This window comes from Dasypus novemcinctus, chromosome 22 (genome assembly GCF_030445035.2).
Source record: "Dasypus novemcinctus isolate mDasNov1 chromosome 22, mDasNov1.1.hap2, whole genome shotgun sequence".
NCBI lineage: Eukaryota > Metazoa > Chordata > Mammalia > Cingulata > Dasypodidae > Dasypus > Dasypus novemcinctus.
In genome coordinates this window covers 43,860,025-43,885,274 of record NC_080694.1, presented here as the reverse complement: position 1 = coordinate 43,885,274, position 25,250 = coordinate 43,860,025, and the positions used below count along the sequence as shown (strand labels likewise).

At 38.2% G+C, this 25,250-nt stretch overlaps 1 protein-coding gene across 1 annotated transcript in view; it reads right to left on the bottom strand.

The window, feature by feature from the left end:
- The window catches only part of TMEM170B (transmembrane protein 170B), a 44,869-nt gene extending 19,700 nt beyond the window's left edge, over window positions 1-25,169 (bottom strand). The window contains exons 1-2 of the mRNA XM_004454281.5: window positions 24,832-25,169; window positions 616-786 (exon numbers count right to left, since the gene is read on the bottom strand). Of these exons, the coding sequence (XP_004454338.2) occupies window positions 616-786; window positions 24,832-25,147 (487 nt within the window). The 5' untranslated portion in view covers window positions 25,148-25,169. The remainder of the gene's footprint in view (window positions 1-615; window positions 787-24,831) is intronic.
- Between the last annotated feature and the right edge of the window lie 81 nt (window positions 25,170-25,250).

The window sequence follows — 25,250 nt, the reverse complement described above, 5'->3', positions numbered from 1 at the left end:
CAGTAGAAACAATCAGACCCAACCCTCAAAATCTAAAGCTGGAGTTGGTACCTAAGTAAAGTGTCAAGAAGAAAAGACCAAAGAGAATGAACCTGAGGGACTTGTATAAAAATGCACATGAAGCAGCACTGTAGAAAAGTCACAATTAGCTAGAGAACATTCTAAACTGGTTCATTTCTAGCAGGCAAGAGGATATTTTGTATCATACTGATACGTGAATAAAACGGAAGTGCAAATGACATCAAGGGCTATTATTTTCACTTTTTTATGACAACTATCACTGTGACATTTTGCCTACCCTTCTCATTTACTAGATAGTGAGCACCTTTAAAGCAGAAACTATAATCACTGTAAGACATATTTGCCTACTGAAATATTTTGCCAAATTTTTCTATTTCTCACAAAGCACTGCACAATGTCTTTCTATAGTAGAAGTACAAAAAAATAACTGTTCAATGAAGAAATGAACTAATCTTTACTTTCTAGGTGAAGTGTGTACCGTGAACAATAATCTACATGAGATTACACTAACGTTACATTTACAATAAGAATAAAGTTACTGCAATCGTAAGTGTACTTAAAATTATATCCTTAAGGAAAACAAAATCCACTTACTAGTAATCATTGCTCCAGTTACAGAAGCCAGAAATCCGATGCTGACTGCAATGACAGAAATTACTCTTCCCTGTCTATGCCTCTGCAGCATCACAAACATCAACACTCCTGCAGCACCATGGACAAACAGAGAGGAGAAGAGAGCCCAGAGAAAGATCCAGTACCACATCTCTGAAAGGAAAAGGAAAGTGTTAATAATTCAGTTGAAAAACATCTTAGAAAATTCAGTTGAATAAACAGTGAGCCCCCAAAGTTGGAGAAAGATTAAATGAGATCATGGACAGAAAATTGCCTAGCACAGTACCTGACAAAATTAATTTTAACAATTAATCAAACAATGCTTGATGGGGAAATAATTCCCTTCATGACTTCAGAGGTTAATTTAAGGCTGGACTTTGGTGTTAAGTAAAATAAAACAGCCACCTGCACCGGGGCACTGAAGGGAGGGATCCCCTTTCCGAGAAAGGATTTTCCAAAAGACAAGAACGATTGACCTGCAGGGCCTTTTTCAGAAAATGGAGCACCCTTCAGTGCTGCAGATAAGCAACACCTATTGGCAAACCAGTTTCAGTTCACAAGAGAGGGCTTATCAGAATGGACAAGCATGCAATACTAATCAATGCATATGTGCATCCCGCTTTGTAAGACACCCCCCCACACACACATGTAAAATGAAAGCTCAGTGTCAGGGAATCAGAAATTTCTTTGCTTGCTTCCATGCTCACCCTATTTGAGCTTCCCTTTTCCACTCCTTCAGTAGCACTTCCTTCGACTTTCTGAATGGGATGCTGCCCTATTCCCTATGCATGAATTGCTCAATAATGCTGTGAGATCCTAAACTGCATGGAAAGTTATTCTTTTAACATTAGTGTCTCCTAAACGTCTCCATAATATAGCTATCAGCCAACAATTTGTCTAATAATGCCCTGACATATTTGCAAACATCTTGGAAAAATAAATTATATGTTAATTTATTAATCAATAAATTACTTGCTGTTTGAGGTGTAATTTTTCTACAATAAATACCAGTGTTAGGACATTTTAAAAAATAAAACAAAACAACCATTCCTTGATTCAAATCATCACATAAATTAGTCAATGCTTTACCTTTTATGATTTTAATAATTTCAGGCAATTCTCTTGTTGGCCCTCAAATTTATAGACTAAAGAATCAGTGAGAATTTCAAGACTTTTTTCCCCTCTCCCCTCTCCCCCGCCCCCTGGCCCCAGCTGTCTGCTCTCTGTGTCCATTCGCTGTGTGTTCTTCTGTGACGGCTACTATCCTTATCAGCGGGCACCAGGAATCTGTGTTTCTTTTTGTTGCATCATCTTGTGTCAGCTCTCCATGTGTACGGCGCCACTCCTGAGCAGGCTGCACTCTCTTTCACGCTGGGTGGCTCTACCCACAGGGCACACTCCCCGCACGTGGGGCTCGCCCACAGTGGCGGGGGGGGGGCGGGAACACGACGACACCCCTGTGTGGCACGGCACTCCTTGTGCACATCAGCACAACTCTGCCAGCTCCACACGGGTCAAGGAGGACTGGAGCTTGAACCGCGGACCTCCCATGTGGCAGGTGGGCACCCCATCCATTGGGCCAAGTCTGCTTCCCAATTTTGTTTATTTTTAATTCACTGTCTCTGGTCATTTTAAAGTTTTACCTGGAACCCTTCAAGCTCCATTATTATTCTCCCAAGAATCCATTATTCTTCTTCAAAGGACTCTCACTGTTTAACTGAAATTTTATAGGTAGTTGGAAAAGAACATCTTTCATTTTGTCTAACATTCCTTCCCTTTCCTTCTGGATGCCCACTGCCTCACAACCAATCCACATAGTTCCCAAAGATGTTGCTATATGCTTGCATTGACTCCATCTTTCTGACCATACCTGGGTGAGGTACAACAGGGGTCCCCTGGGAACTGTTAGTTGGGACTAACTCAGCCTCCTTAGCCCTTTGGTAGCTGAAGCTAAAGGACTGAAGATTTGTGAGTAGCCATTTTATCATTACATGATAAAAGCCATGATATAAGAAGAAAGAAAATTAGATCCAGCAGAAAAAGACAAGAGACAACCGGATTCCTGAATCCAGTGATTTCTTACCACATTATCTATCCTTGGATCCAATGCAGCATCCTGATTTCCTTGTAATAAAATCTTATATCTTATTAAAACCAGTTCAGGGAAGGTTTCTGTAACTTATAGCTGGCAAAGTTGACTCCAAAATGTTTAGCTCTCACCTTCAAGATCATCCTTGGTATACAAATATTCTATAAATGCTAAATATCTTATCTGCTATTTGTGCTAAGTATTCACTCTCTACCAAGTATAAAAGAACGTAAAAACAAAACAAACAAAAGGAAGGTGTGATTATGAAAAGGCAACATAAGGGTCTTTGAGATGTTGGAACTGTTTTGTATTTTGAGTGTGGTGGATACATAAAAAAGTGATAGAATCACGCAGAATTAAATCCGTAAACACACACACGTAAAAATGAGAGCAAGTAGTACTACTAAAATGCAAATAAGGTTGGTGGAATGCATCTTTGTAAATATCCTGGTTGTGATATTTAAGTTTTGCAAGATGTTAACGCTGGGGTAAACTGGGTAAAGGGTACACACAGGACAGCTCTGCATCATTTCTTTTAACTACATATGAATTGACAATTATCTCAGAATGAAAAGGTCAATTAACAAAAAGGGAAGGAAGAAACTATAGAAAATTGATTATTAAAAAATAAACATCTTCACCCTGCCAAATTCTTAAGGATTTAGAAAATTTGACATCTTTCAAGGAAGAGAGATCTGATATATTTTACAGTATGTCTTAAAGTTTCATGCATGCTTTTCAATGGTATATGAGATAGGTGCTGGTGATTAAGAAAACAATGGACAATGCCCGCCTTTTGCAGGTTTTTCTCTTCTAGCTTCCAGGGAAATAGTGCTTTCATAGTGTCACTCCCAAACAAATGGCTTCAATTTATAGTAAATGCATTAAAGATTTAAAAAAGCGTAACTTGCTCAGAGGATATTTGTATTTTAAAACACAAAATTTTCCAAAGTAACCCTAAGAAAGTGAGATTATAAGAGGGTAATAATATCAGGGGTGCTATTTTCAATCAAGAGGGTGGTTTTGACTCTCATTCTGAGACAAGGAAAGGCTCTGCAAGAGACACAAATTCTTCAATTAAGAGAAGTCAGCAATTTCGCTTTTATCCCAATCCCACTTCTGAAAGCTTCTCAGATCTATCCCTCAAAAGCACATTTCTTTGTTGCCCTTGTAATACAAGTAGAGTGAATAATTTCCTGACTATACGTAACACCATGACCAAGGGATTATCTGACATTAAAAAGTAGTGTTGCTCACCTACTCAATATACAGTTCTTGAACTCAGTATTAAATGTCTAATAATATGGAAAAGTGAGTTTTAAGTTTAATGTTTTTATAAAGCCCCAGGATATCAAAGAGTAATCCAACTAAAATAGAATCTCATATTGTTCTCTGATGACCAGTCTACATTTCTGTTTAAAGGGACAATAACCGTACTGAATTATCCCTTAAAAAGACTGAGCATGAACAAACCACTGAAAACTCATAGTTTTTTGTTTCTTTCTTTCAAAAATCATATTATTTTTCATGGAAAAAAATTGAACCCTGCACAGAATATTTATAATTACTTTCGATTTCATGGTATTACTATTATTCTGAGTTACCTGACAGATCAATATAACCTTGTCACTGAACAGGACCTTTAAAGAGCTTGATTCACTCTGGATAAGGTGTGTGTGTGGGGGGCGGGGGGTACCACTCACTATTGGCAAATACAGTAAACCTACTCGATGAAGGTAAAGAAAAGTATAGGCTGTAAAAGCAGAGGAAAAGCAGATGCCCAAGAGTCCTAGAGGAAAAACAGGCCATTAAGGACAGAAGTGCGATCTCACAGGTATTCTGAAACTGTCTAGGTGGCACAACTAAAGTGAACACCCTAGAGGCCCATGGTTTTCTCTTCCCACCCACACCCCACCTAATCCATACGGAAGCAATAATGAAGGAAGGAACCGAGAGAGAGACTTTGCTATACTAAATGAAATACAAAATTAAAAAAAAAAAAAATTAGAATACAATACACGAAACAACAGAAACTTTGAAGCTCCCCATGCATACAATCATTTTAATTCACTAGAAGGGGACTATCTCCTCTTTCTTGGCACATCTCATAGAGCCCTTTCATTATTTTTCCCCACTCAAGGCTGCCCCAAATCTCTATCTAAAACTAATTTTCCCTGGACAGATGCAGTTATGTTTGTTTACTCTTTGGTGGGGTAAAAAGCAGGAGACATGTAATTTGTTCCAGCATCCAAACAATGCTAGATATAGCCCTGTTTCCCATCTTTATCTTTCACTGACCCTTGTCTTAATTCACCAGGGCTGCTATAACAAATGCCAGAGACTGGCTGGCTTAAACAATAGAAATTACTGTCTCCTAGTTTGGGAGGTTAGAAATGCTTTCTCCAAAGTCTGGTGGCAGCTTGCCAGCAATTCGTACCTCAATCTCTGCCTCTGTTGCAGGTCACTCTATCTCCTTCTGTCTCCTCCTCCTACTGTGCCCAATTTCCTCAGCATCTAAGACTGCCAGTCATACTGGATTAAATCCTATCTGATTAAGTTTGGTCTTATTTTAATAGGATCACCAAAGATCCCATTTACAAATGAGTCCACACTTATAGTACCAGGGGTTAGGACTTGAATATGTCTTTATGGGGAATAGGAGTCAATTTCCATAACAGCCCAGGTAACCAAGTCATTCAAAAATTGTATCAGTGTTTTTGTCCTTAATCCTTGACCAAAATTATTTACAAGAAATCAATTTCTCTAGATGTCTAAGAAATATTACATGGGAAAAAAGTCAAAGAATTGTACATATTGTACAATTCTATTTGTTTAAAAAATGTATGTATGTGAATTGAAAATTTATAGATTAAGAAGACTTAACAATGGCTATCTTCTGGTTTTAAGATTAAAGATGATATTATTTTATGCATTTTTTACTGTTTTTAACAACCAGAATGAAATATTTTTTTAAAAAATTTTAACTGGGAATAAACTAATTTTAAAAAAAGCTTTCCATTTAATTCTTTAATTCATCAATTAATGGTTCTCAACCCACTGCTCATAAGAATTACTTACAGAACATCTAAATCTGAGGAGCATCTAAAACACAATTCTATTTTTTATTAAATATCCCAAATGATCATGACATGTACTAGAGATGTCAACCACTACTATATGCCAAAGTTATATAAAAAGTATTTATTTAAAAACCTATGCCATAAAAACAATGAAACCTATTTCGTTAAACAAACAACAAATATATTTTTTAATCGTCAAGAATATCTAACCCTTCAAATAATGTCATTAGCAAGTAGATACAAATTCTGGGCCTCAAGCTGAAAATACTATACTTGTATAAGACTATATTTTATAGTTAGTCATAATTTTATACCTTCTTAGAAATGGTCCATATTTATATATGTTTAAACAATCTGTGTTCAAGTTAGGTTACCTCAAGCTTTGTTTATTGTTTTTTTGTTTTTTCCTCAAGCAAATCTATGGTATAGAATTTGCTTTCATTCGTTTCTAGGAGTAGTGACTTCTCAAGTTGGGAATGTGTGCCATATAGAAGGCTTACTGAGAGATAATGAATTTACAATTTGAAAAGTTCCCTACACCAAGCGCTGGCAAAAAAATCAAAAGAACAATATTTTGTGACACATGAACATGAGATGAAATTTAAATTTCAGTGTCGGTAAATAAAGTTTTATTGGAACACTCATGGTTATTGTCTGTGGCTACATTCATTCTACACCACCACGATGGCACAGCTGAGTAGTTGTGACAGGGCCCATGTGGCCCACCAAGCCAAAAATACTTACTGCTTTTACTATATGTTGCGTATGTTGACTACTGGCCCTATCCAGAAAATATTTGCTACCTCCTAGTCTATGTGATTTCAATATTATTTCCATGGGGGCTGAGTTGCTCCACTGCCCGTTGAAAATCACGACCACACTGCTTTCACATATTGTCCCAAGCACGGACATTTTGGAGGTTAAATTTAATTAATATAACCAAATCCCTTAGGTTTTTCAGAGCACATGCATAAAGATAATTATATTTGAAAAATAACTGTTAAGACTATATATAACAAATCTTGTACTATTTAACAACACTATAATTTTCTGGCATGTTAAACTTTACCAAAAAAAAACTTTCACTTAAAACACATACAATTACTTAGTATAAAAACAGAGGAGTTTTAAAAACTACAGAAGGTATCAGTGACTACCTATAGGAAACAGGATTACCAGCAAGAAAGTACTTCGACATGCTTATGCATTTGTAATGCTTGATATTTTTTAAAAAATAAGCACTATCACTTTTGTATTTAAAAAAATTGCTAGTTGAACAAAAGATATCCTTGGATTTCTGGCAACTGAGTATGTGAGATGGTCTATGAAACCTGTGCTTACTTAAAACTGTAACACATTATATGCACGTATAATACAATTGGATTAAAATGCCTGAATCTCTTGTTCCTCTCACTAACGATTCCCATTCCAGTGCACAAGAGATAGCCTTCAGATCTGGTAAAGAGACTTGCCTGTAATTACAGTGTGCAGAGTGTTATAATTAAAGTATGCACTGGATGCTACCAGGTCACATAATTCTAAACAAGAGGGAGGAACGGCAAGGATCTCAAGAAGAGTCCTTGTCACATCTAAAATTTAATAATAAATAAACGTGCTTAATCAGAGGATAAACGCATTAGAGACGGGACATGGTTGGGGAACAGGGAGTCGGGTACTCTCAGCCAATGGTTTTCAACCTTGGCTATTGTTGGAGAAAATACAGCACTTACTGGGGACTTGGAGACTGACCATAAGCAAAGAATTTATTGAGCAGCTTTCCCAATGGAGGGAGTCTGAAGAACAGAATTCAGCCACTCCTAGAAAGGGGGGATTTGAATTTTACAGTACATTCTTAGGCAGGGGAATGACAGTGGGAGGGGGTTGAGGGTCTGAGTGAGGTGCAGGGACCAATAGGAAGCTTTAGAGATGAGAAAATTTTCCTGATAATGATTAGGGAGTTTATGGTCTCTTGGAATGCTGAAGGAGCAAATGTTTCTTCTGATCTGTAGGGTTTTAAAGGGCTTCTTTATTTCCTCTGATACGTAAATATGAAGGTTTCCGTCTCCCTCTGATATGCAGGTAGAGGTCGTAAAGATCTGATGTGCAGATGGTGAAGATCTCCTCTCCTTTCACTCCTGTCTCTACGGGGTTACTTTGTTTAACCTGTGGCAAAGTGCCTGCCATGCCTTCAGACACAGGGGAGGAGGTTTACCTTTTTCCCCATGCATATCAGGGGAAACTGAGGTACAGCTTGTTAATTATTGCAAACATCTAACATGTCAGAGTCACTTGGGAGAGCCTAAAAGAAACAATGATGGCTTGGTTCCATTCTCCAAAATTCTAACATAACTAGTTTTGGATGTGGCTTAGGTATCAGAAGTCTTTTAAGGTTTCCCAGGTGTTTCTCATAGACAATCAAGATTAAGACACCACTGCTTTAAGACATGATGTCTAATTATGGAATTGTGTATGATAGAGAATATGAAATTTTAAGAGGTCTAGTTTGGCAAAAGTCAAGAAATACAGAGTGTGGTGAGATGAAGGACTCACTTGCAAGCTCCTCTCTCCATTAGGCACTCTCAAGAAAGTTTGGAATCTGGGCAGAAGACTGGAGAGAGCCATCACCAGTGGTGTAGATCATTAAGAGGTTTCAACAAAGGAAACCTTGCCTGCTTCTTAGTATCCTTCTCTTACTTAAAGGAAGCTTCTGGGAGAGCTGTGAATCCTGTTACCCTCAGGGCCAAGAAAAGACTTATTGCAGGTCCAGCTCGGGGAAGGCTGGAAGAAAAAAAATCTGTAACTTTGGGAGAGGCACGGATCACCATTTAGGACCCAGGGTCCTATTCGAAGCAGAAGTCCGTTATTACCGAGGGAAGGATTGGAAACTCCTAAGACCAATCACAAATAGAAGGGTAAATCTGGCTGCCATGGTTCAAAAATGCAGGAACACCAACAAAGCCATAACCCCAAGACTGTTGTACACAGGGAATGCCAAAGACTGAAACTGGACCACAACAGCAGAGAATTCTCTGCCCCTACCAAGAACCTAGTACCGAGTAAGAAGCGAAACCAGTCTACCATTGGGGGAAGACAAGAGCATGGAGACAGATCCCTTTTGTGGGTCTCTCTAGTGGAGACCATTAAGGATTGATGATGGAACACTAATACTGAGAAATACAGTGGGGCACCCAGTCCTACCCTAAGCACAAGGCAACAGCAGCAACCTCTACAGGAACCTGAAGCCTGTGGTGACCACAGAAACAACAAAATTCAAACTCAGCTCAACTCTTTAACAGATTAAATCAACTTTAGACACTACTGGAAAAAGCTCATCTATAAACACTATGTATGTATCTCAATCTCTACAGGAAAAATAACCCATTGTCAAAAGATAAAGCAATCAAAAAAGAAATCAGTTTATTATTTTAGCCTGAAGAGTAGACTGATAAGTCTTATGCTCATGACTGAGTCTATGAATAATATGAAAAAGATGTGGACAAAGCAGGAATATCCTACTCTTTGGCATTGCTTGATGTGTCCCTGAACACAACTCCTCATTCCACAGACTTGGAAGCAACAGGTTTGATTATTCTTTCCTAAAGCATATTTACCAATAAAGCCTTTGGGAACTAGAGGTGGGGAGAACAATCAATAGAACTAGTCTTAGAGATGACCCAGATTTTAGAACAACCAAACAGGGACTATATAATAACTATAATATGTCAAAGGTTCTTGTATAAAAAAATTGACATTTTACAAACATATAAAAAGATGGTGAATTTCATCAGAGAGACAGAAACTCCAAGATAGAGTCAAATGGAAATACTGTAAACATGGCATCAGAGATGGAGAATTCTTTTAATAGGCTCATCAACAGACATTTCACAATTGAGGAAAGAACCAGTGACCTTAAAGATAACCCAATAAAAATTATTCAAACTGAAACATATAAGAAAAAAAGAATGGGTAAAAAAGAAGATGGAGTAGGAGAAAAGATCATCCAACATCTATGGAACAAATTCAAATAGTTTAACATATAAGTAATTGGAGTCCCAGAAGGAATAGAAAGAGAGAATGCAGAAGAAGAAATATTTGAAGACATAACAGCTGAAAATTCTCCAGAAATAATAAAAGACATAAACCCCAAAGCCAACATTCTTGGAGAACCCCAAGCAAAATAATGCGCCCCAAAAGAACAACAAAAGTTATATACTAAGCAAAACAAAAGCCACACATACAGACACTTTATAGTCAAATGACTAAAAACCAAAGATATAGAGAAAATAGTGAAGGCAGCCAGAGGGGAAAAAAGATATTTCACAAAGAAGTACAAAGATAAAAATCACAGCCAACTTCTCATCAGGAACTATCAAACAAGACAACAAAGTGACATCTTTAAAATTGTGAAAAGGAAGAAAATAAAAACTCCTGTAAATCTTGAACTCTACCTCCAGCAGAATTATCTTTTAGAAATAAAAGTGAAATAGTATTTCTTCAGAAAGAAAAAAAGCTGGGAGAATTAATTTCCAGCAGACCTGGGCTATATGATATATTAAAGGAAGTTTTTTAGACAGAAAGAATACTAGAAGGAAACTTAACTCTATAAAAAGAAATAAACACCAAAGAAGTTAAAATGAAGGTAAACATAAAGGACGTTTTTTCTTATTTTCAATCACTCTTTAAACAGGTTTAAAAATTTACTGCTGCAATTGTCCACTTGAAACCTCACTTAATATAGAAGAAATGAAAGTGATTTAGATATTTAATAGCTGTCTGCTTCAGGTTCTGCTTCTAAAGAGAGCAAAAACACTAGTTTTTTAATTTTGTTGTGACAGCTCCAAGAGTTGCTTAATATATTGTCTCTCTCAAACTTTATGGCAATGCAGTTTACCACCTACTTAAACTAAATTGCCCTTTCTACTTGTTACTCATATAATTTCAAACTGTAAATTACTATACCTATCATTAGATAGTAAAAGAAAATTCTTACAAAAACAGACTTAATTTTTAATCATCAGAACATCATTTGCTTTAAAGAAATAAGGTTAGGATTTATCCTATTTGAAATAGTTAAAAATTGCTCTATATTCAAGTCAAAGAACTATCTTAACTATGCTGCTAAATTTGTTCTCCCTCATATCTGATTATTGAGTTGCAAAAATATAAGCATTAAATATAAAAAACCTGAGTCATTATTAAATATCACAAAAAAATTTAACTATACACAAGTTTCAATACTTACTTGCTCTCAAGCATCTTTAAATATACATAATACAAAACATATTAAATCAGTATCAACAATTTTTTTTGAATCAGACATTATCTAAAATATTTTCAATGATGGATAAAATATTTTACAAATTCATGATATATTTGGAAAGAATATTTATACTGAATGCTGAAAACTGAACTCACATAAATGAGCATAATTTATCACAATAAAACTTCAAATATAATCGATTTCTAGAATTAAATCTAAATAAGGGACCAAGTGAATGACAGATCAAGATATAAAAGCAAAACCAGGAAACCAGGACTTGGTCCAAAGGATAGGGCGCCTGCCTACCTTATGGGAGGTCTGCAGTTCAAACCCCGGGCCTCCTTGACCCATGTGGAGCTGGCCCATGCACAGCGCTGATGCGCACAGGGAGTACAGTGCCACACAAGGGTGTCCCCCACATAGGGGAGCCCCACGCGCAAGCAGTGCGCCCCGTAAGGAGAGCTGCCTAGCGTGAAAGAAAGTGCAGCCCACCCAAGAATGGTGCCGCACACACTGAGAGCTGACACAAGATGATGCTACAAGAAGAAACACAGATTCCCGGTGCCACTAATAAGGATAGAAGCAGTCACAGAAGAACACGAAGCAATGGACACAGAGAGAAGACACTGGGGGAAGGGGAGAGAAATAAATAAAAAATAAATCTTAAAAAAAAAAAAAAAAGAAAACCAGGAAAACAGCACATAGCACAAAAGCAAGGGAGAACATTCACAACTTATATATTATTCTGACAGTGATCCTGAGGAAGCGTCTGCTACAATGGCATAAAAGAAGAGTTAATTTCAGAACTGGAAGAGACCTTTACATATTGAATGCAGTTTCCTAAACCATGTTTAAAAGGACCCTATTGCTTATACCTTTTAAATCCTGTTCAAAGAATGAAAGATTTTCTTGGTCCTAAACCTCACCCTACAAATAAGCACATAAAAGGTCTGGAGAAGCCACACTTTAAAAGCTTAACTTTCAAGATTAAAGAAAGTACTTTATATGCAAATGGTTAAATTTTTTTCTAAACTCATAGTAAAATTGCTAAGCTTTTCTTCTTAACTTGTTAAAATTCCTAGATTAGCTTTCCCTTAACATCAATATGAAAATTGTGGGCCACTTAAAACTAAATACTCATTTATGTAAGTATTTAATTTAAGTGGGTAGGAACTAAGCCTAGAAAATATGTGACCCCTCCAAAGTAAAAAAGCCAGGATAAAAATCAAAGATAAAAATTAGGTGCTTAAATCGTAAATTTAAAGAAACTACGGCTTCTTTAACTCTTTATTTGCATACAGAGATCTAGCAGAACTCCAATTATCTGGAGGAGGGAGGAAACAATGACATTTCTAGTAACTGCTCACACTTATGTAAGTATTTACATAAACATTTTAAATGTTTCATTTTACCAGACACTTCAGATATAATTGAGTCATTTAGAACATTTAAATTACCATTATTTAATAGTACTCATTCTCAATGGCTAAAAGCTCAATATAAATAAATAACACATTTAAAAAATAAAGTCTAATATGTTCCCCTAATGGTAAAAGAGAGTCACTTAAAAAAAGAAAAAAAGGGCTAGGGAGCAGATGTAGCTCAAGTGGTTGAGCTCCTGCTTCCCATGGAAGAGGTTCTGGGTTCAATCATGTGTCCCTCCTAAAAACAAACAAACAAACAAACAAAAATGGTCTGGACTTCTGGTCAAATAAGATGTTAGTTTAAGATGCTCCAGGGTGCCATTCCCCTACAGAATCTTGAACAATTAGCAAAAACTGGCAAAGCTATCTTCCTGAGAGCTCTGGAAAACAGTTAAAGGATTACAGTAATGGGGCAAGTGACTAATCAAGAAAATACAGCTTTAAAAATGGTAGGACAAGCTCCCGGTGTCCTAGCTGGCACTTCCCTTATCCTCTCCCCAGTGCAGTGTGGGGGTAAGACTGTGCTCCCATTGTGGGTCCCGGACCCCATTCCAGAGGGAAGAGAGGAACCCTATGGGGATACTGGGGTGCCTGAATCAATTGAAATAATTCAGGCTGAGGGGCAGAAAGAAAACAGAATTAAAAAAAAAAAGAGAACAGAGCCTAAGAGAATTGTGGGATACCATCAAGCACAACAATGTATGCTTTATGGAAGTCCCAGGAAGAGAAAAGAGAAAAAGACAGGAGGAACATAGGAGATGATAATGGAAGAAAACTCCCAAAATTTAACAAAAGGCATGAAAGCAGCAGCCCAGTAAACCACAAATAGGATATATTCAAAGGGAGCCATGCACAGATACACAGTAGGCACACTTACAAATGCAAAGGAGAGGGAGTGCATTCTGAAGGCTGCACAAGAAAAGCAGTGTGTTATATAAAAGGCAGCCCTGATAAGAATAAGAGCTAATTTCTCATAAGAAGCCGGGAATGCAAGAAGGCAATGGGATGAAATATTTAAGATGCTGAAAGAAACAATTAACAACCACGAATATTGTATCTGATAGGACTGTCTAACAAAAATGAGGGAGATTTAATACATTCCCAGTTAAACAAAAGCTGAGAGAGTTTGTCACCACTAGACTTGTCCTGCAAGCAATACTAATGAAAGTTGTGCAAACTGAAAGGAAAAGACTCTAGATGGTGGGTCAATGTGGCATAAAGACAGAAAGACCTCCAGTAAAGGAAACAGTATCGTATAGTTATGCCAGTTCTACTGTATTTTCTCTATTTGTATTCTTATATATTCTAAAATTCAAATGCATAACAACTAATAATACAGTCATGATATTCCATGATATTAGATAAAGTATTAATATTTAATTTATAAAAATGTACAACAAAAAGGTAGGGGTATGGAAGGGTACAGAAACAGCGTTGATGTATGCTACATTAAGTTAGTATCAAATAAAATGTAACTGTTAGAGATTTAGGATGTCAAAACCTAAGCCCCAGGGTAACACAGAGAAAATATATACAAAAGGAAATGAGAGGGGTCTCAAAATGGTCCAATAAAAAAAATAATATGAAATTAAGCATTAGAGGAAGAACTGAAGGACAAAAAAGATATGACTTACAAAGCCCAAAGAGCAAAATGACAGAAGAAAGTCCTGAATTATCACTAGTTACTTCAAATGTAAACTGATCAAACTCTCCAGTCAAAAGGCAGAGATTGGTGAATGGATAAAAAGGCATGACTTATCTATATCTTGTTTACAAAAGACTCACCTTAAATTCAAAGACACAAGTGGTTTGGAAGTGAATGGATGATAAAAAAAAATACCATGCAAATAGTAACCAACAGCTGGGATAGCTATACTAGTATCAAATATATAGACTTTAGGCCATAAAATGTGACAAGGGACAAAGAACACTATTTACTATAATGGGGTCAATTCAACAAAAAGCCATAACAATTATAAATATACATGCACCTAATGGCAGAGCCCCAGAATACATGAAACAAATATTGACAGATTTTAAGTGAGAAATAGGCAGTTCTACATTAATAGTAGGACACTTCAATATACCATTTTCAATAACAACATTTAGACAGAAGACTATTAAGAAAATAGAAGACTTAAATCAAAAGATAAGCCAACAAGACCTAACAGACATATACAGAACACTTTACCCAATGGACGTAGAATACACATGGATCACTTTTCAGAATAAACCATACAGAGAGTCATGAAACAAATCACGCAAAATACCTTCACCAATTATCAAAAAAAAAAAAAGAGGCTAGAAATCAGTAACAGAGGAAGAACTGGAAAACTCACATATTTGTAGAAATTAACAACAAACTCTTAAACAATGGGTCAAAGAAGAAATTTCAAGGAAACTTAGGAAATATCTTGAGGCAAATGAAAATGAAAATACAACATACCAAGACTGCTGGGAGGCAGTAACAGCACTGCTGAGAGGGAAATTTATAGCTCTAAATGCCTACATTAAAGAAAAAAAAAAAAAAACTCAAAAAGGAAACCTAACCTTACAAATTGAGGTTCTAGAAAAAGAAGAGTAAAGGAACAAGGACACGAATCAATATATCCACACCAATGTTCATAGCAGCATTATTCACTGTAGCCAAAAGTTGGAATCAACCCAAATGCCCATCCACAGATGAATGGATAAACAAAATGTGGCATATACATACAATGGAATACTACTCAGCATAAGAAGGAATACCGTACTAACACATGGGATAAAATGGATGAATTTTGAGGACCTTGTGTTGAGTGAAGCAAGCCAGGCAGTGAAGGACAAATACTACATGAACTCTCTGATATAAATCAAGCAAATCAAGCTGTCTCAGAGAGCTAGACACTGGAAGACAGGCTTACAGAAAATAGTGGGGGAGAGGAAGGTTGTGAGCTGATGCCTACACGGGCAAAATCTATGATAAAGTGGAGAGGCTAAACACACAGCTGAAATCTTTGCACCTGTCAGAAGCAGGCATGGGATTCTACACAGAAGGCTCCAGTGCTCGAATTGCCTTTGTTTCTGACCTCAGAAGATTTGAGGCTGTGACTCCACCCTTTCTACCCTAAGCAGGGAAAGCTCTACGGGCACAACCCACATTTCAACTGGCAACTACTTTCCAGTCTGTGTGAGCTACTGCACTTGGCTTGCCTTTGACACACACACTTGCCTAGAACCCAAAGTACACTGGAACCAGGCACAGACCTCCTTGCCTGGGGCCCAACTCCCATGACCCAGAGGGAGTCAGTCAGCCTCAGGAGAGGCAGGCACTGCAAAGCAACAGGACAGATACCTACCCCAGCACAATTTTTTTCACCAGATCCATCCAGCCCCAGAGATCCACAGCTGCATACCAAGAACTTCTCAAAGGATGCCCCATTTCCACTGACCCTGACTCCCACTGCAGAGCTTCATTTTAAAAATTAAAGGGGAAAGAAGGTGGAGAGTGAAAACAAAACAAAACAAAAAGAGAGTAAATGAAACCCAAAGCAAGCAGGAGGAAATAAAGGTCAGAACAGAGAGAAATGAAACAGAATTTAAAAAAAGAGAGAAAATCAATGAAATCCAAGTTCGTTCTTTTAAAAGATCAATAAAAATTAACAAACCCTTAAATCTTAGCTAGACTGAAAAAAGAAAGAAAAAAGAGAGAGGACACAAAAACTGAAAGGGGCACGTGGCTACCCACCCAAAAGAAATAACAAGGATTATAGAGGATACTATGAACAACTGTATGCCAACAAATTAGATAACCTAGATGAAATGGACAAATTCCTAGAAACGCACCATCTACAGTGACCCACAAAGAAACAGAAGATTTCAACAGCACAATAACAAGTAAAGATATCCTAGAACTCAGCAACATAAAGACAAACAACCTAACTTAAAAAATGGGGGAGGCGGCTGTGGCTCAATCAGATGGGCTCCCATCTATCATATAGGAGGCCCTCGGTTCGTGTCCCGGGGCCTCCTTGTGAGGGCAGGCTTGCCCGCCCGCTGCGGAGTGCCACCCAGCCCATAGATGCAGAGAGCCGACTCAGCAAAGGTGACGCAACAAAAGAAGGGAGAAAAGTGAGAACACAGAAGAGCCTGCAGCGAATGGACACAGAGAGCAGACAGGAAGCAAGCCACAAGGAGGGAGGGGAAATAAAATAAATACAGACACAGAAGAACGTACAGTGAGTGGACACAGAGAGAAGACGGCATGCAAAAAGTCGCAAGGGTGGGAGATAAAAAATTTTTTTAAAAAGAGGCAAAGACGTGAACGGATATTTCTCCAAAGAAGATATCCATACGCCCAATAAGTATATGAAAAGATGCTCAATGTCATTAGCCATTAAAGAAATGCAAATTAAAACTACAATATACTATTTCACACCCACCAGGCTGGCTATTATTTTAAAAACTGAAAATAGTAAGTGTTGGAGAGAACACGGAGAAATAGGAATCCTCATACATTGTTGGTGGGAATGTAAAATGATGCAGCCCCTATGGAAAAGAGTTTGGTGGTTCCTCAGAAGTTAAACACAGAACTATCATATGACCTGGCAATTCCACTCCTAGGTATATATAGTAGGACCTTGTTTTCCCCAATCAATCCAATGGCATACAATGGAATATTATTCAGCCATAAAAAGAAGTGCTGGTACCCGTTGCACTTAAAAGTGATTTTTATGTTATGTATATTTTACCACAATTAAAAACAAAAACATTTTTTTAAAAATCCCATTACTTGGCTCTTCATTAACTCAACCAGTAGCAGTCACAAAAAAAAAAACTACTGAACCTGAAGATTAGTTTCTTTTGACCACAAGCTCCTTATGGACAATGGCTAATATTTTTATCTTTATTCATCAGTGTTTATTACAGAGACTGGCACAGGATTCATAATCAAGAAATATCTATCAATGTTAGCCCTTGAAAATGCTAGGCACTGTTATTTAATATAAATCATCTCTTTATCTAAATAGCCCTTTGCTTTTTCTAGTCACTTTCTATTTCTCTTACAAATATTTCATCCCTTCACTAACTATGTTGCCCTATCCTCCTAACCTGTAAAAGCCTCATTCCTTTCTCCCCATACCTACCCTGGGATAGCCAGCAACCAGGAGACCCCCAGTGATCCCCACCTGGTATTCATACCCTTGTGCAGTCCCCGACCAGGGTCTACAGAGCTGATCTGTGTGACCAATAGAACAAGGCAGAAAGGATGGTAGCTCATTTCCAAGATTCCGCTACAAAAGATACTCTAGCTTCTGTTTTGGTTTCTCTCTCTCCCTCTCCCTGTGGCTCCCTCTGGGGGAAGACACGTCATAAAGAGACCTGTATGGTGAAGATTTGAAGCCTCCTACAAATAGTTACATGAGTGAGCTTAGAAGCAGATTCTCCAGGCCCTGGCAAGTCCACAGAGACTGCAGTATCATAAGGCCCTGGGCCAGAACCACCAGCAAAAGAGGTCTCAGATTTCGGACCATCAGAATCTATGTGACAAAAGGTTTCCTGGGTTAAGCTGCTAAATTCTGGGCATAATTAATTACTGGGAAATAGATAATGAACACAAAGATTTATAAGTTAATAGCAGGAGAGGAGCTTCCTAAAAAGTCATTTTTTTGGTAATAGATGGTAGTGTTGGTAGCACAATATTGTGACTGTAATTAAAATCACCCAACTGTATATGCATGAAAGTGGTTAAAACTGGAAATTTGGTGTTGTATATATGTCACAATAGATTTTCTTAAAAAGTCACCATGTGTAAATTATCTTTGTATCTCCAACAGTGCAGCGTCCATTGTGGTCATTCAAATGTTTGCTGAATTGGACTGACACAGATCATTTTTCAAGTCCTGGCTCCAAAGGGCTGTGTAAGCATGGCCAAGGGAACTTGACCTCTCTGTGCCTGTTTCCTCAGTTTTAAAAGTGGAGTTACTAATGGTCCCTAGGTCATGGGATGATTGTGAAGATTAAACTAAGTAATACATGTAAAGATTTTAGAATAATGCCCTAACATTATAAAGTATTAAATGTTGATAACTACTAAAAGTGAAATTTCTAAAAAGAAATGTATCACTCTCCTTCTTTAGTACTGAAATGTTAGGTATAAATATTTTTCATGTAACAATTATAAGCCATAATGAGATTATGAAAAAACATTTACAAAACTGATTTATATTCAAATATATGAGAGAATACATAAGGAAGGGCTATAATAGAATATATTAATAAGCTCATGTTAACTGGTCTACCAGTTCATCCTTCAAAACTATTTATTTTTTCAAGTCCCACTATAATAAATAGGTACATATATGTACATAGATCATAATTCAAGATTTATCACACAAGCAAATTTAACTCAGGTAAAAGTTTGGTTTCTTCCTACTTACATGAAGTTCTATGAAAAACCTTTTTCTTTATAAGTTTAATCTACTTAGCTAAAGTCACTAGATGGAATTCGAGTCAAACGAGACTTCTTACAAATATGTTATTGCGACTATTCATTCTGTGAGTAATTTTATTGCTAAAGTACTAGGCCATTAAAAAAACCTAATTAGACTATCATACTTTTGGTGATCTGAAGCTGTAGGCACCCCAGAAAAACAGGTTTTTAAATTTACTCCTTCCCTGTGGGTTTGGACCCATTGTAACTAGGACCTTCTGATGAGGCTACTTCAGTTAAGGTGTGATCCACCTCGTTCAGGATGGGTCTTAGTCCTATTACTGGAGTCCTTAAAATCCAGACAAAGAGAGCGAAAGCCGTGGAAGAGACTGAAACCCTGAAGAGAAAGGAGGACCAGCAGACACCACTGTGTGCCTTGCCATGTGGCAAAGGAGTCAAGAATCTCTGGCAGCCAGTCTTCAGGAAGAAAGCAACATCTTGATGAAGAAAAGATTACCTTGATGATGCTTTGATTTGGACATTTTCCTCAGACTCTAACCATAAGCACATAAATTCCCATTGTTTAAGTCAAACCATTTCATGCTATTGGCATGGAGGAGCTCAGGAAACTAAAACAACACCTGATACAATTATAGACATTAAATAAGTCAATAAATTATATTGTCACTTTAATTATAGGAGTGAGAAAATGCATGCAAAATGTTTTTGCACAGTATCTGATGCATAATGAGTTCTCAATAAATACAGCCATTATTAGAATTATTCACCTGAAATTGTGATAAAGTCAACATGCTAGGGCTCCAGGCTCTTCTCTTACATCTGACCATTCTGTGTCCAATTTCTTTCCTGGTACCAAGTCCTCCCCGCCAACCAACCCCTCCCTTCTCTCCTGCTTAGGCTTCCTTTCTACTGGAAAAACATCCCTAGTAACTGACTCCTCCACAGGAATTATCTTCCCTTTAACCACTAATCAAATAATAAATTTGTATACTGACGGTTAACTATTAAAGAATCAAAACCACGGCTTAAGCAGTACCAGGACTTATTCAAAAATTGCTTTAAGAAATATCATCTGGACCTTGGATTTGAACTTGCCAGATGATACGGATTTACGATTCTAAGATAATGAGATGGGAAATAAGAAAGCACAAACCTAATAACAGTAATTCATATTTTTAAAAAATTACAGCAGCTTCATTCTCATGAAGACATACAGTTAAGTGGCTCCTAAGAAGTTATACCCTATAAAGTACTAATCAGAGCAGCAGTTGCTAATTTGCTCTGTACCATAGTAGAGTGAAGAATTTTTCAACTATATTTAAGGAAAAGTAAATTTGGGGGTATGGTACAAACACTGAAAAGTAGCAGCTATTTTTAGGGCTACATTTACAAAACAAATACCTGTAAGTGTGTGTTTGAAATTACCTTATCTAGATAAATTCACCTATAATAAAGCACTTAGGAAGAGGAACTTAACCATAATAAATCTGAATACAATTGACACTAGCAAGTATACCTCCTTGAGAGCACTACTAAAGGAAGGTGCTTGGCTACACCAGTAAGAGGTGTGAACAAATACAAACAGAAAGAGTGGCTACCAAACGTTAGTGGCTTTTTTTTCTTTTGGCTGCCAATGAACATTAACACTAAGACTGCCTAGCAATCGTAAAGTCTAAAAGGAAGCCATAATAGTACGCATATCCCAAAAACAGAAAATATACATGTGAGTGTGTATATCGATACGAGACTTTTATCCTTCCTTCTAGTCTGAACTCCCAGCCTCCCAACACTTACCACCAGCAGGAAGGGGGAGCACCTGTGCTGACATTTGCTGCTGACACAGAAAGGGAATAAGCCTGAAGTCACGGACCCTTTTCCCAGAGACTAATTTATCCCTTTCCCAACACCACTCCACCTGTCTTTATCCAAGGGTTTAGGGACCCTGTCTTTTTCTAATAAAAAATCTTCTTTAAACCCACAGCAACCAAATTTGAGCCAGAACACGAAGTTGGGAGCCAAAATAGTTGAAGAAAAATAAAAGCAAAGCAAAGGAGATATTTAATTCCAGATAACACAAAAAAGTCAAGTTACCCTTAAAAAACTGAAAGAATATATACAATATTGACTCTAATTTTAAATGGGGTGGGGCTAAATATATTCAAAAAAGAAAAATTATTTGAGAAAGGGAAGTCATAAGCTTGAGAAGTGTATAATAGTGAAAAACAACTCAGGATATCTGTGAATTACACGCTTTGGGAAGCAAAAGATACAAGAGAACTTTGGCAATGGTTATTAAGTGACAGAGATGGGGTGTGTCTGTAGGTGTTAATTTGTTCTACGTGGAATCAAAACACTGAACAGGCCAAACGCTGGGAGGACTTTAAAAACTGGGTATAAAATTAATATAGATCACTAACTTACATAGGCAACAGCAGTTAAATATTTTAGAAAGCATTATTACTCAATAATTGTTTACGTTTGTCAGGTTCTTCTATGTGTTGGGGGAAAAAAGTTTTATTCACATATATTTGGGCTCACTGGGGCAAATACATACCAGGTTCATCTTAAGTACAGTAAGATTGACCATCTATCAGACCTGCTTGAGTTAAGAAGCCATGTGGGACAGAAGGGAGAGGCAGAGAGCCAGGAGTCAGGCAACATGGGTTCTAGTCCTACCTCTGTCATTAAATAACTACTTGACCCAGCCATGTGACTTCAATGACGTAGTGACATTTTGGTATTTCCAAAATGAATTAACTGTACTATGTAAGTGCTAACAATACATTGTTGAGGTGTTTAGTTTTCATTATTACTTTTTAAATTTAGTTCTATCAAAGTGATAAATGTACAATACTACTTTCTAAAGGTCGCTATCTAAGACTCAGAAGTCAATACATTATCTCACTTCACCTTTTGGACAAGTTCAAAAGAGAAGAATAACATCACGTGTTAGTTTGCATGAAGGAAAAAAAGATTAGAGTACATCTACCTTTTATTTGGTACTTAACTAACGAGAATTCCTTTTAACCAGAATTCTGCAAATCCTTCAGTTATTTCTTGAATCCAAGTCAGTATGGTTGTAACACCACGCTCCTTTCTTTACGTGCTTCATTTTCCTTGTTCAGTACACCCTGTCAAAAATGCCTTCAGACTTTACGGTACGTGTTTTCATAATTTAAAAAACAATGACTCGCTTATTAGTTATCAGTATTAAGCAGGTTACTCTTAGTAAAATAAGAATGAACAATAGTCTCTCTCATGATGATTGAAAAAGTTAAATAACATATGTGAAAGCACAGTACCTAGCACAAAAAGTGCATTCAATAGGCACTGGTATGTTTTTGAAGTGTTTATTATCTATAAAAGGTGCTTAAACACCTCATTTCTATTTAACAACATATTTACTCCAAAAGATGTAGCTGAAAAACAATGCAAAGCAGAAGGCTTCCTCGAGAAGCTCATAGTCTACAAGGGAAAAATAAAAATTAGGAAGAATTGAGAAGTATAATAAAAGCATGTTCAATGAGCAAGATGAAATAGCAGGATGAAGCAAGTAATTAATTCTGCCTGAAGAGTATCAAAGAGGAAGTAACTAAAGCAGTATGGTAAAAGGGAAAAAGCCGGAGTTTTGTAGGCAAAGGCTTGGATTTGAAGCCTAGCTCAGACATTTACTAGTTATATGACTTGGGGGAACTTAATTTACCTCTCTGGGCTTCTTTGTCTGTAAATCTACAAGAGTGATTTCAGAAATTAAAGATAATATACGTAAAGTACCTCATACATAGCAGGCACTCGATCAGTGGGAGTTGCCTTGTTTTGTTTGCTTTTAATAGACCAAGTTCTCATTATCTAATTATCTCTTGATCAACAATGATTAAGCTACACATAGGATCCCTAAGATACACCAGGAAGAGGGAGGCCACAAAGAAGCAGATCAGAATGCTACCACGTACAGACATCTATTTTTAAGAAGTGTCGTGGTTCCTAACAAGTGGTACATTCACCTGTTGGTAAATCATATTTCTGAACTGTTTCCTTCTACATTTATATTCTTACTAAATGAACTTTTTACACTTTGACAACACTAGTTATTTCCTAATAGATGTTCCCATGTTCCTCACTTCCACTGTCACTAGTTTTTGGATGTTCAGAGGTATCTTGCATGATATGGTAAATTCCAGTGAGCAACTGATCAATTACTAAGGTTATACTGGGAGAAAATTGGGGCAACCCTAGATTGAAACTACTATTACCATTCTAATGGTTTACTAGGGAACTGGAAGCAACTCTGAAAATATTTTTTTTCATTATTGTTAAATCTGGTCAAGAGATAAGTTACATTTACCTTGACTCAATGGTTCCCAAAGCTAACTTTTTTCTAAATATATTTTGATGAGCTAAGCCAGTTATTAACACATACAAATATGCTTTTTTCATTACCTCTTTTCTTCGTTTCACTCCAATAAACATAAGTGATACAACATCTGAAATATCAAACAGTGGATCAATACAAGCAAAGCCTTAAGTAAGAGAAGCAGTCTCTTTCTACAATCCATTGAAAAAGTCTTTATCCCAGTTTAGGTTTTCAGAACCTTGAATACATGTTTCTGACTTGCAACCAACATTTAAAGTCAGTGTGCTCCAATTTAAACAACCAAAGCTTAAAAGTGAGGATCCCATGAATAAACCCAGAATCTACATTAATTTTACAGTTTCCACATTCAATGGAACCAGTTTCCTTAAAGCCACCCTGTTGTATATAATCCCATGAGGTTTTTCTCTGTGAACATCTCCATAACTACCCTTAAGAAATGAATTCACTATCATGTCAAATAATACACACACCAATAAATGTGTAACATCATTCTTATTTTGTAAATATTGTTAACCAGTTTGACACATGCATTTTGAAATACTGATGTTCTGTCAAAATAAACTACCTTATACATTTCCAAGAATTAAATCCTGAGTATGTTTTTAAGTTTTTTTCTCTGAGGAGCAGACACTGAGAAGTCACCATTTGTAACTTAATCTCTTGTGAACATTACTCTTCAGAGAGTATTTTTTAAATTCGCAACTCAAAGAGTATAATGAAGGTATTTCCATGTTAACAAAATCAAAAGTTTCTTCACAATGCAGACCTACAGATTCAGTGAAAATGTGTGTATTACTGCTCACTTTTGTAACTAAAAACTGATGTTAATTATGATGATGCAGTTAAATCTAATTCCCCAAACCCCAAAGCCTTAACGAATAGGAAATACATAAAATTATCCAATGCCACAGAACTAGCAGCTTGAGGCCAGAGGGAGAGACAACAAAAGGAAATGGGGGTAAGGGGGATATGTGGGGGTTAAAGCTAAAAGGCTTAGAACAGACTAAATCTTGGCCAGTCCCTGACCCATATAAACTACTTAATTAGTCTTTTATATCGCCCAAAAAACTAACAGTTGAAGCAGATAGATTCTTGCGGGCAGGAAATTTAAGTCCTGCATTAGGCTTGAGATTTGCCAGAAAAGAAAAAGGGCTAAACCAGGAAAACATCTAAACAGCAAGGGGCGTTGGAGGGCGGGAGGTGTAAATAAAAGCCCACTAATTAAGTCTCAGCTAGGGCCCCCGGTCGCGCACACGGTGGCAGGGCCGTCAGGAGCCCTCCCGGCGCGGCGCAGGTGCGGGGGGTCGTGGGTTCCCTCCCGCAGCGTCTCGGGGGCCTCAGAGCCCGGGGAAGGGGGCGGCGGGCGCCGGCGCCTCGGGAACACGCGCCGAGTGGATGCCATTGACGCCTTCCTCACCAGGGCCCCCGCGACCCGGAGCGGGTCGCGCACAGGGGCGGGGCGGCCAGGCGCGCTCCCCTCCAGGGCGGGGAGAGAGGCGGCCCCGCATCCCGGCCCCCGCCCGCGCGCATCAATTACCCGTGAGGTTCCTCAGCACCGTCCCGTGGGCCCAGAGGCTCAGGACCTGCTGCACCGACAGGTTGATCATGGAGTGGTCGCCCCCTTCCGCCTTCATCTTCCCCGGGGGGCGCCCGCCGCGCTCTCCTCGGGCTCGGGGCGGCGGCGGCTGCGGGGCTCGGGGGGCGGCGGCGGCTGCGCAGCTCCTCCAGGCCGCCGCCGCCGCCGGGGGAGGCTGCGGGGCGCCGGGCCGCGCGCCGCTGCTGCTGCCGACGGGCCTCCGGGGGGGGATGCTCAGCGCGTCTCCGAGGCAGCCCCCTGCCCGCCGGGGAGACATTGAGGACGGCGGGCGGGGGAGGGGAGGAAGGGGCGCTCGCCCCGCGCGGCCCCCGGGCGAGGACTCGGGGCGCAGGAGGCCGCCGCTCCCCTCAGGGGCCGTG